We start from the raw sequence: 15,796 nt of genomic DNA, 5'->3' as shown, positions 1-15,796 counted from the left end.
GGGCCCGTGAGCCATGGCCGCTGAGCCTGCGCGTCCGGAGCCTGTGCTCCGCAACGGGAGAGGCCACAGCAGTGAGAGGCCCGCGTACCGCAAAATAAATAAATAAATAAATAAATAAAAAGTAAAAATGGATGTATAAATTTTCCATAGGGCAGAATTCAGACAAGAACTTCTATAAAGACCAATAGAAGAACTAGAAGAAGGCAGTTACCATCTAGGTTAGGAGTCCAGGATAGGGCCCAAGCATGTAAAGAGGATTGTAGGGAAAATAAACCTTCAGCTCTAAGAGACCTAATCCCAGGTAGCTCATCCATAAGAAAGCACCAAAAGTTAATAATATTTTTGGTGTGTTTTACTTATTCCCTACCCCCTTACTAAAATATAGATCAGTCTGTTTAGATAGGGACAGTAGAGAGAAAAAAATGAATGGCCCACAATCCATTATTATTATAATTCATTATCACATATAACTGTAAAAAATATAGTTAATTACATTATTGTGAAGACATTTCATAGAACATCTTGTGCCATTTTAAAGGAGAGTTTTTATATTTTTTTATGTCATGGGAAGTGTCCAAAATATAACATGAAGTGAAAAATCATGACACCAAATTTCATTTATACACACCCACACATACGTACACACATAATGTGGTCCAAATTATGCAATTGTGTATTTTAAAAGCTAAAAGCAAACATTTTTAAATGTTAAATGGTAATCTCTAGTGGCAGGCTTATGGGTGATTATTATTTCTTTTCCTTCATTTCTGCATTTGTCAGATTCTCAGCAGTGAATAAGTATGATGTTAACAAGCAGGAAAAACACTTTTAGAAAAATAACACAAAAATGATCTGAAAGCAATTTATATTATTTGAATTGTATTTAGTGCAAAAGAGCCCATGAGGTACAGACTGGCTAATACTAACTTGTTCATTCTGCCAATTTATGATGTTTCACATGAATAGGGTCAGATTCAAGTTTTGCCTAGGTTATCAGGGAAGGCAAATGCCAAAGATATACACTGAAAATTTGATTAAAAAAAATCTGTGGTATTGATTTCTACTAACCTACCCCTTGATACTAGTTTTACTGAAATGCTTTAGTTCCTAGTCCCTTTCTTCCTTGCGTTCTGTAACAGTAATTATGATAACCACTACTGATTGAGTGCTTCCTGTGTGCCATGTCCTGTTCTGTTTTCCCATATAATCCCCTGAACAACCTCATGATATAGTTGTAATTATTTTATTTTTACTGATGAGGAAACTAAGGCATAGATTAATTCATTTGCACGAGTTACAGGCCGTTCAATCCCAAGAGTCTCAGTTCTTAACACAATATTGCTCGTGGTCATAGTAGACCTAGTTAATATTCATTTAGCACTTAATATATGCCAGGCTCTGTGTCAAGCACCTTATATATGTTATCATGATTTATTTGCAGCAGTCAGAGATAAATACCATTTTTATAACCCGTTTACAGCGCAGGAGCCTTAGGAAGAGGAAATAACTCACACAGGTTCATATAGTAAATGACAGAATAAGAATTTTGCAACCTGAGTCCCTTTCCTAAGACAGCATTTTAGGAGATCATTTTTCCCCACCAGTATTGTGGAACCACTCAGAGCCATGGTCATGGTTACAGGGACCTGATTAGTCTTAATAATTCTGTTATTTATGGAAATAAATTAACATTGGAATTAGCTTAATAGACTTCCTGGAGAGCTTTCTTCATAACACCTTCAGGATAAAGAAACCTGAACCCAATCTGTCGTTTCAACCTTATACCCACTGGGTAAGTAATTTTTTTTTTTTTCTGTAAACCATAGGCCTCCACTGTGAAATACAAAACTAAAATCCAAACATATTTATAGAATAGGATAGTGTCAGGGAGAATAAAAATTTTCCTCTACTCTTCTAGGTTCTTCTGGCTCGTCTAAGAATTAAATTGACATGAGACAAATTAACAGGAGAAAATCAAATTTAATTTCATACATACAGGAGCCCAACATGCATGAGAGGGTCAGAGATCCCGTATACATGAGAGGTTCAGAAGCAGAAAGGTTAAATGAGATAAATGCCATCCTGAACTAAGGAATAGGAGCGGGACCTGGGGCTTCCAAGGTCAGCAGGGTCATTCATAGGGCTGTTAGGAGAAGAACACATGTTTGGTAATAAGACGTTTGCCCTGCCACACACATAACGCCACTTAGATAAAATTTATCTCTGGTAATAACTCTTTTTCTGGGAAAAAATCGCCAGTTTAATTTCTTCTAGGTAGTTAATGGAGGGACAGTAGTTTCTCTTGAACCCACAGGGTCTTGATTGCCTTTAGCTCAAAATAATCCTCATGCAACAGTGGGGAGGCTCATTCTGAACCCCTACAATAGTATGAAGACATAAGAAGTGATTGCTTAATCTAATGTAGAGTACCAATAAAATATTAGACATGGAATAGAAATGTGAGATATAAAAATCAGCATCAATTCATTAATTATCGATTTATTTTAGTTATGTTCAAGAAAATTCCTGGCATCCTGTCTTTCAGAATATTTTATGCAAATGCATGCAGAGAGAGATTGATTTGCCATTGACTATTTTGTGGCTTTGGAGAAAGGGAGGGAAGGAAGGAAAAGAGAAAGAGGATATGAATTAAAAACCTTAAGAAAGCCCAGCTTTATTTCTTGGTGTTCTATTTTTAAAGCTGGCCTCTTTTGGATAGAGGTGCTTTCAGCATATTCTAGCTGCTGTCCTATAATGTTCTAAGAGTGAAATCTTTCCATTGCTTTCCAGGGAAACTCTTTACTTTGAACAAAGAATCTTGACAAAGGAGGAAGGACCAAAGGTATAAGTAATCTCTGGAGAGAGTCTAATGACAACCCAGGAATGTTGAAAATGTTCAAGATGAAGAGAGCTTTTGAAAAGAATGGAAAACCAACTGTTTCTTTGAAATTCAACAGCAGCAATGTCATCTAATTTCAAATTCTTATAAAGGGCAGTGGCAAATTGAGGACTTAACAGAAGTTTCTAAAACTGAACTAAAATGTTTATGTGTTCAGTTTGTAGAAAAGATACTCAGTGCCCCAATGTACTCCTAACATTATCCTCAACTTTGAGGAATTTGTTAAAACAACTTTTTCTAGAGAATTTGACCTTTTTTGTTCCCTTTAAGGAATACAGTGAAGATCTCAGATTACAAACAGTCCTAACAAATTAAGGAATCAGTTTAAAAGTTGGTGAGAATCCTCCATCATTTTGTTAAAAGTGCCTCTGTCATGGAGCTTGCACAATGTCAGTATTATTAAACAATAAGACTAAGATCCATTTTGATGTATTTCAACATGGTGCCCAATGCTTGATCCACTTTGTTTTTCACTAAATTGACCAATCGTCTCAGCGTGCACATGTAGATAACAAACCCAGGATCCTTATTAATTTAGCCTTCTTAAGACTGAAGTGTATTAGCTGCAGGGAAATAAAGCAATGGTAAGGTATAAATTTTATACATCACAAAATTATAGACATTTAAAAATACATCCATATCATTTTCTCTTAGCAAACTTTACACTTGTGATTTCCATATTAGCATACCATCATAGGATAGAACCTTTTGGGGAGGGTGTTGGCTTCCAGAGTTCCCAGCATATTACTTATTGGAACAATAACTCTAGGATCTCTGCAGTGTCTCTTTCAGGTGGTCAACCAGCATGTCTTCTAGGGATGGGAAGGTAGCTCTAAAGCTGACGATTGATTGCCAAAAAGAGAGAGATCGAAAAGGAATTACACTTGTTCCTATTTTGCGTTTGAACAAATGAATTGGTTGCCATTCAGATTCAAAAGCAAGCAGAGGAAAATAAAATAGAGCAAGGTTCTGCTGGAAAATCCCTACTCGAGTGCTGTGTGAGACTGCCCTCTGGTATGCCCCAGAGAACAGCAGGATTTTAGCTGTCCCTGCTCCTTGCTCTGCTTGAAGCAATGATTTCAATTACCACTTGATAATGCAAAGAGGTCAGTGCACGGATGACAAGCCCTCCTGGAGAATTACTTTGGTTCAGCTACTTTAGCAACTCTCATCTTCGGAGTCTATTTAAATTAAAGAATAGTACCATCCGGATTTGTCAGGCTCTGCTTCATACCAGGAGCTCCAGGAAAAGTACAACTTCTGTCCACTTTGTGTATCCAGCTAACGTGGTGAGTGGACACCTGTCAGGGCTGGGACTGGGAAGCTAACCAGTTATTTCTCTTTATTTAATTGCAGTTGATTTAGAAAGTTGTGTTCGTTTCTGGTATACAGCAAAGTGATTCAGTTACATATATATATATATATATATATATATATATATGCTTTTCCAGATTCTTTTCTGTTATAGTGTATTACAAGATATTGAATATAGTTCCCTGTGCTACACAGTAGAACCTTGTTGTTTATTTTATATATAGTAGTTTGAATCTTCTAATCCCAAACTCCTAATTTATACCTCCCCCCTTTTCCCCTTTGGTAACCATCAATTTGTTTTCTATACCTGTGATTCTGTTTCTGTTTTATAAATAAGTTCATTTGTATCATATCTTCCATTCCACATATAAGTGATATCACATGACATTTGTCTCTGTCTGACTTACTTCACTTAGTATGATATTCTCCAGGTCCACCCATGTTGTTGCAAATGGCAATATTTCATTCTTTTTTATGGCTGAGTAATATTCCATTGTATATACATCTTCCTTATCCATTCATCTGTCAATGGACATTTAGGTTGATACCATGTCTTGGCTACTGTAAATAGTGCTGCTATAAATATTGGGGTGCATGTATCTTTTCAAGATAGAATTTTCTCCGGAGATATTCCAGTACTTCTTATGTGTTTTGCATCTTTAAGTTTAGAGTTCCGCACCTGGAAAGCCCATTATGTGAGATGTGGTCCCAAGCTACCTCTGAGAGTGAATTTGAGGGTATGGCCCATTACTCCATTGAGTATTTTCTGACCTCCACCTCTCACCTATCAGCTGCCCCTTTGGGTGACTGGGTGAAGGAGCAAGTAAAAACTATAAAGTAAACCACTCCTTTTCAACTAATAACAACTCTTCCTAACATCTTATAGTCCTTTGCAGAATGATTTTGCATGCATTGTATTTTTTGATCTTTGCAATCACATGTGAAGTTTTATTATCCACAGTTGACTAATGATGACACCCATTATCTGATCATCATGAAACTGTGAATATTATAGTCACTGCGAAGTGAGTTTCCTTATCCGCATTTGATAGATGATAACACTAAGGTCTAGAAAGATGCCAGAACTGGCCCACATATCTCAGCTAGAAAGTGACAGAGTCAAGATACAAATCCAGGGTAATTTGAGTCCTAGTTTGGTGCCCTGGACAGTTCAATGAAGGAAACAGTAGGTTTAAGTCATGATCTAGTCCCTCTTCTATGACCATCTTAGAATGGAACCTTGAACAAACTCCCAAGTGAAGTCATGCCAAGAGTTCCTCACCAATAATCTGAAAAGGATGTAAAAGTATTATTAGAAATAATATGAAAAGCAGTCTGTTCTTATCCTATTTAAAATGTTAATTGGGGGGGAATTGTTTCGGGTCACTTATGGAAAATGTTGAGAATATATGTGTCAGTCTTCTCTGACTGCCCCTTTCTTTCCCTAATCACCAAGCAACTCACAAAGTCAATTTTTGAAGGGAAAAAAAAGCTTAAAATGGGCCAGGAATTTCAGCCAAGTGATACAAAGGCAACACATAGCAAGCATATCTTTCCTTGTTGGTAGAGAGAAATCAATGCCGAAAAGAGCACTGGATAATGCCCTAGGTGATGTGAAGAGAGCTGTTTGCTTTGCAAGGGCAGCAGGCATAACCCACGATTAGAGTCCTTTCCTTTCCTTTTAAATGAATGCCATGAAGGAAACGCTGCTTCTGATTTTTTCATAAGACTTTATGCTCTGGGAAAAAGAAACCTGCCAAGGAAGCCAGGCCTGAGGTAACATCCACCAGAAATGCTTAGCCTGTCAAAGCATGACATCAACAGCCCTTGACCCTGAAGGAAGCAGTTCGTGTTCTGCCTGGGGAGAGGGACGGATTGAGGGGTGGCGGAGCTAGCCGTCACAGCAAGGGCGCTTAGCTTTGATGCAAATGGTTTTCACTGTCTCAGGGCCATGCAGCACCCCAGTTTTCTGTTTGACAGTACTAACAAAATTTGAAACTTCTAACTGAAAATTCACCCCAAATATTCTCACAACCTCTTCTTACCCAAGGAAACGGCTTTTCCTGGACTACGATTTTATCCTGAAGTTTGTTTGTCGTTGCTGTTGTGTTTTGTAATAACAGCTTTATTGAGATATAATTCACATACCAGAGAATTCACCCATTTAAAATACGCAACTCAGTGGGTTTTATTATATTCTCAGAACTGTGCAACCATTGCTATAATCGATTTTAGAATATTTTCATCACCCCCAAACGAAATCCCATGCCCATTAGCAGTCACCTGCATTTATTCCCCAATCCCCAGCCCTAGGCAACCACTAATTTACTTCCTGTGTCTACGGATTTGCCTATTCTGGACTTTTCATATAAATAGAATCATACAATGTCTGAACATTTATGTCTGGCTTCTTTCACTTTAGCATAATGTTTTCAAGGTTCATCCATGTCAAAGTACAGGGGAGGAAAAATAATTTTCCCTCTACTCTTTAGAGTTCTTGGCTGAGACCATGTAATAAAAGACAGATTAACAAGAGAAAAACAAACAAGTTTCTTAACATGTGTACATGGGAGATACCCAGGGAAAAATGAGTCATTCTCTGAGGTGGCTTAAATGTAAGCTTGAATACTGTCTTAATAGGGCTCAGGGAGAGAGGATACTGGCTTCTTAGGGGAGAGTACGTGAATTTTAGGAAAGACGAATGGACCCTTAGAAGAAAAGATGGGAGATATGACAGTTTGTGACAACGTTTGCCCGGTGTCCACTTCTAGTCTCCTCTCCTGTGATAAGAGTCACTTTCCCTGGTTGAGGAAATTCTCTGGGAGGGAATTTATGACATCTGAGTTCCTTTTGGAACATCTGTCTTTAGGCAGATGGGAGAGGTTCAGAGACAGCGTCTCCCTGCATTTGCTATTTTTACATACCCGCAGCTCAAAATAATCAATATACCAAAGCAGTATGTTTGGGGTGACATATTACGCTACTTTTTAGTAGCCTGTATGAGAATTTCATTCCTTTTTATTGCTGAATAATATTCCATTATGTGGATGTATCACATTTTGATTATCCAGTCATCAGCTGACAGACATTTAGGTAGTTTCCAACTTTTGGCTATTATTAATAATGCTGCTATAAACATTCATGTATAAGTTTTTGTGTAGACATATGTTTTTAAATCTCTTGAGTTCCACCTAGAAGTGGAATTGCTGGGTCATATGGTAACCTGATTTTTAAACTTCTGAGGAACTGCCAGACTTTTCCAAAGCCTCTATACCATTTAACATTTCCACCAGCAGTGTAAGAGAGTTCCAGTTCCTCTACATTCTCCGTACAACACATACTATTATCTGTTTTTCTGATTATCGCTATCTTGGTGGGGGTGAAGTGGCATCTCCTTGTGGTTTTGATTTGCATTTCCCTGATGACAAATGATGCTGAGCATCTTCTCATGTACTTATTGGCCGTTGGTTTACTTTCTTTGGACAAAAGTCTGTTCAGATCCTTTGCCCATTTTAAGTTGGTTTATTTGTCTTTTTGAGTAAGAGGAGTTTATCCTGAAGCTTTTAACATCAGGTGTACTGGGGATTCAATTTCAAATTTGCCTTACCTGATGACATCACTCTATGATCAGAGAAATTGCCAGATCTTTTCCCTTCAGAGGAGGTCGGTCCTGGGTCACTTCTTTCTTGAGTCTGATTGTGGTGGCTTCCGGGTGGAAAGTTTCCAGTTGCACAGACATGGCTTTTGACTGACATGGCTCAGAGGTTCTCTGAGAGAAAGAATATAAGACATTAGTTACTGTCTTCTGTGGCAAATGAAACCCTTAGTTATTCTATTCTCCAAATAGAACCTCTGTTGTCTAAAAACCTAGCAGCAGAATTCTTATCTCTCTGAGAAGGAAATCACTCTGCTACCCCGAGGCTTAAGGCGTTTTCTCATCTATAAGTATTACGTTTGCTTGTGGAGACCAGCATTTCCTGAGAGGAGAAAACGACAACTTTATGTGCTCTCTATAATCCAGAAGACAATACCAGTGAAGGACAAAGTTAAATATCTCTCCCGTGCTTCAGCCTAGATTACTAGTTAGATCTAAAATTTAGTTTTGACCCTGACTTCCTCACAATGCTACCTATTCCTTATTTAATACATTCTTTTAAACATCAGGCCAGACATGCTGATTCTCCATTAGCCAGCTCCCAGCCACATTATTAGAATCCCTTGAAAAACCTTTTAGAACTGTATTCGTGCCGAGGCCCCAAAACCAGAGAGATTCAGCTCACTGATCTGGAGTGGGCCGGGCCCAGGCATGTAGAGTTTTCAAAGCTCCACACATGATTCAAATGTGCAGACAGTTCCAAAACATAAGCCCAATTACCACCAGCCTCTTCATTTATTATCTGTAATAAAAGAACCCTTTATCCTGTCTAGATCAGCGCTTCTCAAACTTTTGCTTGCATCAGCATGATCTGGGGATCTTGATAAAATGCAGATCCAATTTGGTGGGTCTGGGGTGGGCCCTGAGACTCCACATTTCTGACAAGCCTCCAGGTGAAGCCAAGGCTGCTGGTCGGCTGCTCATATTCCTCAGACTTGGGGAGCCCTCGTGTGTTCATGGTGCTTTTCAGTTAATCCCAACAGGACCTTTATCGCCTCAAGGATTTACCTTTTTATGACAGCCGTCATCGAATATACTATGTGCTGCACTCCTTTTAAAAATAGAATTGAAAATCTATCGTTGCTCATCCAGGTAGTCTTTGTTAACATAAAGATTAAACAATAAACCTGTATATTACTTCAAAATAATGATTCAGATCTTTTAAAGTGGTCATAAAACTACTGCACAGCTGAATGAATAAGGACTGCGTGGGTCACATAATTGAAAGATGTTGGTCTTTGGAGCCAGTTACAGGAGTCTCACTCTGTGACCTTGGAAGTTACGTAACTTCTCTGAGTCATTGTTTCCTCTGAATTGTACAAGTTGTAGAAGTCACTTCCAGGGCTGCTTTGAAGATCGATCGGTGAACTAAGAAATGCAAAATGCCCATCGGTCCATTGACCCCTGAGTACGCCTAAAAAGAGGCTAAATCTTAAAAATAAAATAAATTTTAAAAGAGACATTGTAGCATCTACATGTGTGAAATCCTCACTAAAATCTTTTTTATTTTATGAGGATTTAGAAAGAGTCTCTTCTTTTTCATCCTCCAACTCTTTTCGTCACTTCTCCCAATATCAAGAGCAGTCTTAGGGAGAAGAAACCACAGAAGGACCAATTGAGGCTGAAATTTGAAGAGACTGATACGACTTTGGCTGAATAATGAGAGATTAGAATGTATTTTGAAGAGATTTTCTTTTTTAGCTCCCACTAGTAACACCATCTCTTTCTCTTCTTTCTCACAGTTTACCTGAGTCACCACCTGATATAAGAACTCCTTACTAGAATGTTTGAAGATGTTTGGTCCTTTGAGACCCATCAGATAAGAGAGAGACTTGGAAATAAAGTATAGATGTGGGCTTAGTATCATCAAAGGAAAGGCACTGCAAAAATCAGAAGGAACAACCTGTGTTTTTCCACGAAATAAATTGATCTTTCTTAACCAAATGCTTTTTTTTTCTAGAAATGGATCCAAAATGTATATCCATAAAAATTTTGGCCATCCTGAGAAATTATTTAATGTTTTAATGTTATCATGAGATTTGTAACTCGTTGCTAGTTTCTAGAAAACATAATTGTTATAGTATACTCTTCAACTTTAAAGTGATGTAAAAAAGATCAAGTGAGAAATTCTCCTTACCTTCTTCATCATAATTACGGTAGCTGAAAATTGCATGACACAGTTTTCTCTCTGTTCCTTATCAGTGTAATAATAGTGCAGGGGTTGTTGTTAAATGAAGGGCTGGCTCTACCTGACTATTCCAATCTTGTTTTGGTTAACCTGTTAATTTAAAGAAATAACAACACTACTGTATTGCACAGGGAACTATACTCAGTATCTTGTAATAACCTATAATGGAAAAGAATCTGAAAAAGAACATGTTTATATATATGTATATACACACACACATATATATATAAGGATCTTAAAAAGAATATATATATATGTATATATGTATAACTGAATCACTTTGCTGTACACTTGAAACTAACACAACATTGTAAATTAACTATACTTCAATTAAAAAAAAAGAAAGAACAACAGCTATCTGACTGCTTCCCATTGGTAAATGGAACCAAAGTACAACACAACATGAATCTGTGTTCTCAGAGAAAGGGAGTCTTTGGGACAGTGCAAAAGCCCTGTGAATGTGGGAATCGGTGTGGCAATGGGGGCAAACTGGAGGACCTTTAAGATCCCTTCAGTCCTTGAGATATAATTTCCACTGCTGAACTGTGAGGAACAGAGAGGTGTTCTTCTGCTGATTATCAAGCTAGTGGAACTGGGTTCTTCACCAGATAAACGCCATCTCCTGTAAGATCCCCAGTGATGGAAGAAGCAATGACAGTCCCTTTCCTGTATTAGTTAGGTTCTGGAAAGGGAGCAAAAGACATCCCAAGGATATGATCCTTTAAAATTTATATAGGTTAATTTCACCTTCTCCACCTTTGCTAAGGGGAGAAATAGTTCTGTTCTGAAGCAAAAAGTGAACATTACCAGTCCCTTCTGATTTTTGCCTCTTGATTCAGAGGGCTAATTCATAATGATTGACTTTATCTTGCCTCTTTAAATTGAATTGTCCTTTAATAATCAAGTTTCCTATTAATAGCTTTACTGTGCAAGAGAAGCAAAATCAATATATAATTTAATGGCTCCTCCTGTCAAGGGCACTACTGATTGTATTACTAATGATTTTGAAATAATATGCCATTATGCAAATCCCATTCATTTTAGACATCTTTGCCAAGTACCTACGGAGGTACTGTTTTCTTTCCCTTCATAAGCTGAATTTCCAGTGTCATAGTTATCCAGTACTGAAACGTTTTCTAAGGATTATGATCCCAGTGAATAGTGATACTCGACTGATAAATTTTATGTGCTTATTTTATTATACAAACAAATTGGGTGGGACCCTATATTTCTCACATTCATCAGCTACTCAGAGTGTAGAAAATCTATCATAGCAATAGCAGATTAAATGCTCGCCCTATTAGCAAGACTACTACAACCATCTCCACTGTGCTTTCTTTATTTCTACAATCTAATAAAATATGAGATGTGAGATAGGTTGGAAGTACAAGATGGAAAAAGATAAGTCAAATGTTTTTAAGTAATATATGCAAGAGCATTGCAATATGTACCCTACCATGAAGTGCCTTGGTAGTGAATTTGGAGCCACTGGGGCCAGAAGACGATAGCAGGGCCCTTCTAATGCCCACCAATGTTTTCCCACCCATGGTCATATTGTGCTGGTGACTTTAGCAGAGATGTACAAGTATAATTTATGATTACAAGGCAGTAAGATGGAAATTAATACCTAAAACACATAAGTTGGATGACAAAGAGGGTAGACGTTTGGCAGGTTTTTGAAGAGTAAATTTGATCTCACTTATAACATCAAATTCAGTTCTGAAATTAAAAACACACGTATCATCATTTCTTACATCTTCTTGTGCTTTCTCTAACATTTTGTGTTTTTTGGATATTGCGGGATGATCAGATACCCTGGTGTAGTCAGAGCAGCCTGTATATATATATATATATACATATATATATATACATATATATGTATATATATATGTATGTATATATATGTATGTATATATATATACACATATATATGTGTGAATTCCAGAAAAATAGTTCTAGAAGTTAGACAGGAACTGTTCACTATACACATGTGGTTGGACTTTTGTCAGACTGTTGGTAGATTTGTAAATATCTAATTGCTCTTAAAAAATGTTTATTGCTTTAGTCATTGACAGCTGCTCATCTAGCCTTTGAGGACAGAGCTGAGATAGAAAGGCACCGTCATGCGCTCCAACTCCTTAGTAGTGAGAAATGGGGACGTGAGCGCTATGGGGGATGTTCTTTAGCTGAGGAGCAGGGAGGAGGTTATGAGGCTCCCAAGAATCAGAAGCAATCATTTGATCTCACTTAGCATTAGGGGCTGGGAAGTTCAGAGAATTAAAAGCAACTTCTACCTTTATTCTCCTTCATATGAGAAAAGAAGACTGGTGCTCTTTGGCTTGCATAGGTCTAATGAAACTTGAGGGCTTTGATCAATATTGAAAAAAAAAAAAAAGGTTATAGACTAATTTCCTTCCAGAAGACCTAGAAAATTCCACCAAAACTAAATAATGTCCATGACATTAAAACTGTGTGTCTTTATAAACTCATTGTTTTAAAACCTGTAGTCAGAAATGTTCTTGGCCAATGGTACTGAACAAAAAAAAATATTTTCAAGGACAAACAAGTGTTTGGGGGCTCTGAATAAGTTGTAATACATGAAGTGATTAAGCCCTTATTAATTAGAAGGTAACATTAAATTTCTTTTCAGAGTCATCAAGGCTTATGGGGAGTTGAGATTTACATAATATTTGCATTTGTCCTACCTGCCTGTCAATCACAACCACAGGATAAGGCAAGAAACGCTAAAGGATGGATTACAGGAAGAATTCTTAATGAAATGCCTTGGTGTATCGGTGGAGTTTGAAAGTAGGGTAGAGTGTATTTTGTCAGAGTTGAAGGTCAGCTTTGGGAGGGAAGAAAATAACTAGAACATCATGACTCCCCCCCCGCCCCACCTTAGGAGGGTTTCATCTTTAGAAAGACAAAACATGGACAACTTCCCCTTGTGATCTAGGTGGAAAGTCTGACTCACCTGAAAAAGAGTTTGAGTCTAGGACATTGGGTGGGGTAAGATAAAAGACTTTTATTTTATTTTGTGATGCTCTTATGCATTTATTATTTTAATAAAATTTTATGGTAAAAATGTTATGTTTGGAAATACAGTAAAGCAGAATGAAGGCCCCCCAAAATGACCCTTATGCCTGTTACTCAGATATAACCTCTGTTCATATTTTGTTGTGGTTTACTGATTTGTTTCAAAGGGTTGAATTCCAGAGCACAGCTCAGACAATCCTGTGGTTAAGACATTTACTAAATAAATATATTTTTCTTTTCTTATTATTGTGATCTATGTTTTTCTGCTTCCCATGATGATGATAAACCTAGTAGTATGAGTGCTGTATTTTGGCTGAAACAATTCTGTGGTCCTGGGCAGGGGAGCTGTGCATTGGGTGACCTTTCCACTCTCTCAGACCCATCCCACACCCATTCTGGAAGGACAGTCTCACGGTCCAGAAGTTTCTCAGTTGCCATTTGTCTGGAAGTTCCACTCGTTAACCTTGCTTTCCTCTTCTCTGTTCCTTCTCTCCTATTTCCTATTCCCCTTGTTCGTCAATTTCTATTCTTCTCTGTTTCAGCAAAACAATATCAGTCAAGGTAATTGATGATGAGGAGTATGAGAAAAACAAGACCTTCCTCCTTGTGATTGGCGAGCCCCGCTTGGTGGAGATGAGTGAGAAGAAAGGTGGGGGAACTGCTCCAGGGCTGAGACCAACAGCTTCTGCTGGCCTGTGCCACCCCTGGATGCCTGCACTCTTCAGAACGTGACTTAACAATGCACACATCCCTCCATCTATGTAACGGGGCATAGATCTCCTCTGGGGCCACAGGGAGCCCAGCCTGGAGCTCCATCAGCCAGTTTAGGCCACTCTGCACATGGCAGTCTGAGCTACTCATTGTCAGTGCAATCGAGCCTGGGAAAGTTGGTGCTGATGCTTGCTGCACCCACATAAAGCCGACTTTCTGATTTCTCTTCCTAATTTGGGATACCTCCTGACTGCTCATTGAAGCAGGAAGAATTTGTGAAAATGATGGATTGGCAGAGGAAACTTAACGGGGCCAGCTGAGAGTACCTGGATGCCCTTTTACATACTCCTGGAGGTCCATGTGTGGCCAGTTCTCCTTCCATAACATCACAGTAACATGCTGCTTGGTGAACACCTAGCATGAGCGTGTGACTCCAACCATTTGTTTTGCCTTTGTCTTGTGTTCCCACAGGAAGATCATTACCATTAGAATATTTGACCGTGAGGAATATGAGAAAGAGTGCAGTTTCTTCCTTGTGCTTGAGGAACCAAAATGGATAAGAAGAGGAAAGAAAGGTGTGAGAGTATACAAAGACATACCAGCGAGAAATTGTACTCTTCTCTCTGTGTCTCCTACTCTCACACTTAACTCTCTCCTCTTCCTCGGCTTCCAAGTACTATACTTCCTCTCCTTTGAAGCTTTAGCAATTTCATTTCCCTGCCCATATTCACAAATGCACCAAACAATGCCCCTTTTCTTCAGGAAATGCCAGCTCACCTTGATTGATACCAGATTTCAGAAATACTGGAAGAGATTTCTGTAATTCAGAAGGGATGACATAAAAGAATGATTTCTGGGTTTAGTTTTTCACTATTCAGGAATCATTCTAAAATTTGGTTCCAGCTATTAAATATCCCCTAAAATGTTAGTGATGGAGACTACTTAATACCTATTAGTCATGGTAGATGGGTCTAATGGCAACTAATAGGAAATTTCAGAAGAATTCAATAATTAGTCTTCTTTAGAGAAGCCAGTTTTCCAAAAAAAAAAAAAACACACTTAGAACAAAGATCCTTAAAGAGTAGTGGTATCAATATCCTAGTGTTCATTTTGGCAAAATATTTTTCATATCATCAGATATGATATTTAAAAGAGACCATATGTATGAAACCATGGTCATATCAATTTTCTTTAGTAGGAAGGATATGGTAGTTCAGTAAGAACTTAGCCCTTACTTAAGGCCGATCCTGCCTTATGCTTCAAAATCTTTTGATTCTTGTAGAATTGACACATTTCTAACATATAGAATTTTTTTCTAAAAATAAAAAATAAACAGCAGTATCCTTATAATTAGATTTTTGTGTTGATTTGTGTTATTATTTTTAGAAACTATTTGAAGAAAGAAGCCAGTTTTTTTGCTGTCTTTGATTTTATATCTATTTTATATGGCCTATATTTGAGAAGGAAGGACAGGAATTTTATATCAGCTTTAAAAATAGTTTTTTTATTCTGAATTATTCCGAGGGCGTCCCATAATTACCCTCTAATAGTGGCCATTTTAAAAGCAATGGCATACACTTAATTATATATATATAAAATGAGCATAGTACCTATTAATAGCTCTTATTAATTGCATTTAAACCATTGATGAAAGCAGTATAGATGATTGGGTGACCACTTTGCAAGAAATGTAAACTTTTACATGTAAAGACAAAAATCAAATACAAAGGACTAATTTCTATACAGACCCAACATTTGGGGGAATTCTAATCCCACTTTTGTAAGAACTCACTGGCCTCAGAGTCCATCAGAAAACAAACAAAAACAAAGTTGTCCTGACTTAATCATGTTCAAAAAGGTAACAGGAGCCTTTGGAATGATGGAGAAAGGAGCACTGGGGGCCCATTTTAATGCAGCCTATTTAACATGCTCCACAGACAGCAGGCGGAAGAAAAAGACACTTTAGAAAACTGTGCCGATTTCTTACAAAGAT

At 37.8% G+C, this 15,796-nt stretch overlaps 1 protein-coding gene across 7 annotated transcripts in view; it reads left to right on the top strand.

Moving 5' to 3' along the window:
* The window catches only part of SLC8A1 (solute carrier family 8 member A1), a 357,688-nt gene that overhangs the window by 257,614 nt on the left and 84,278 nt on the right, over nucleotides 1-15,796 (top strand). For 6 of the 7 annotated variants that reach the window (XM_055089150.1, XM_055089148.1, XM_055089147.1 and 3 more), the window contains exon 3: nucleotides 14,275-14,378. In XM_055089150.1, coding sequence (XP_054945125.1) covers nucleotides 14,275-14,378 — 104 coding nt within the window. Of the gene's footprint in view, nucleotides 1-13,634; nucleotides 13,742-14,274; nucleotides 14,379-15,796 lie in introns of all 7 variants that reach the window. The other variant, XM_024118870.2, reaches the window with a different exon arrangement.

Source organism: Physeter macrocephalus, chromosome 12, assembly GCF_002837175.3.
Source record: "Physeter macrocephalus isolate SW-GA chromosome 12, ASM283717v5, whole genome shotgun sequence".
Classification (NCBI taxonomy): domain Eukaryota; kingdom Metazoa; phylum Chordata; class Mammalia; order Artiodactyla; family Physeteridae; genus Physeter; species Physeter macrocephalus.
This window is presented reverse-complemented; position numbering and strand designations above follow the sequence as displayed.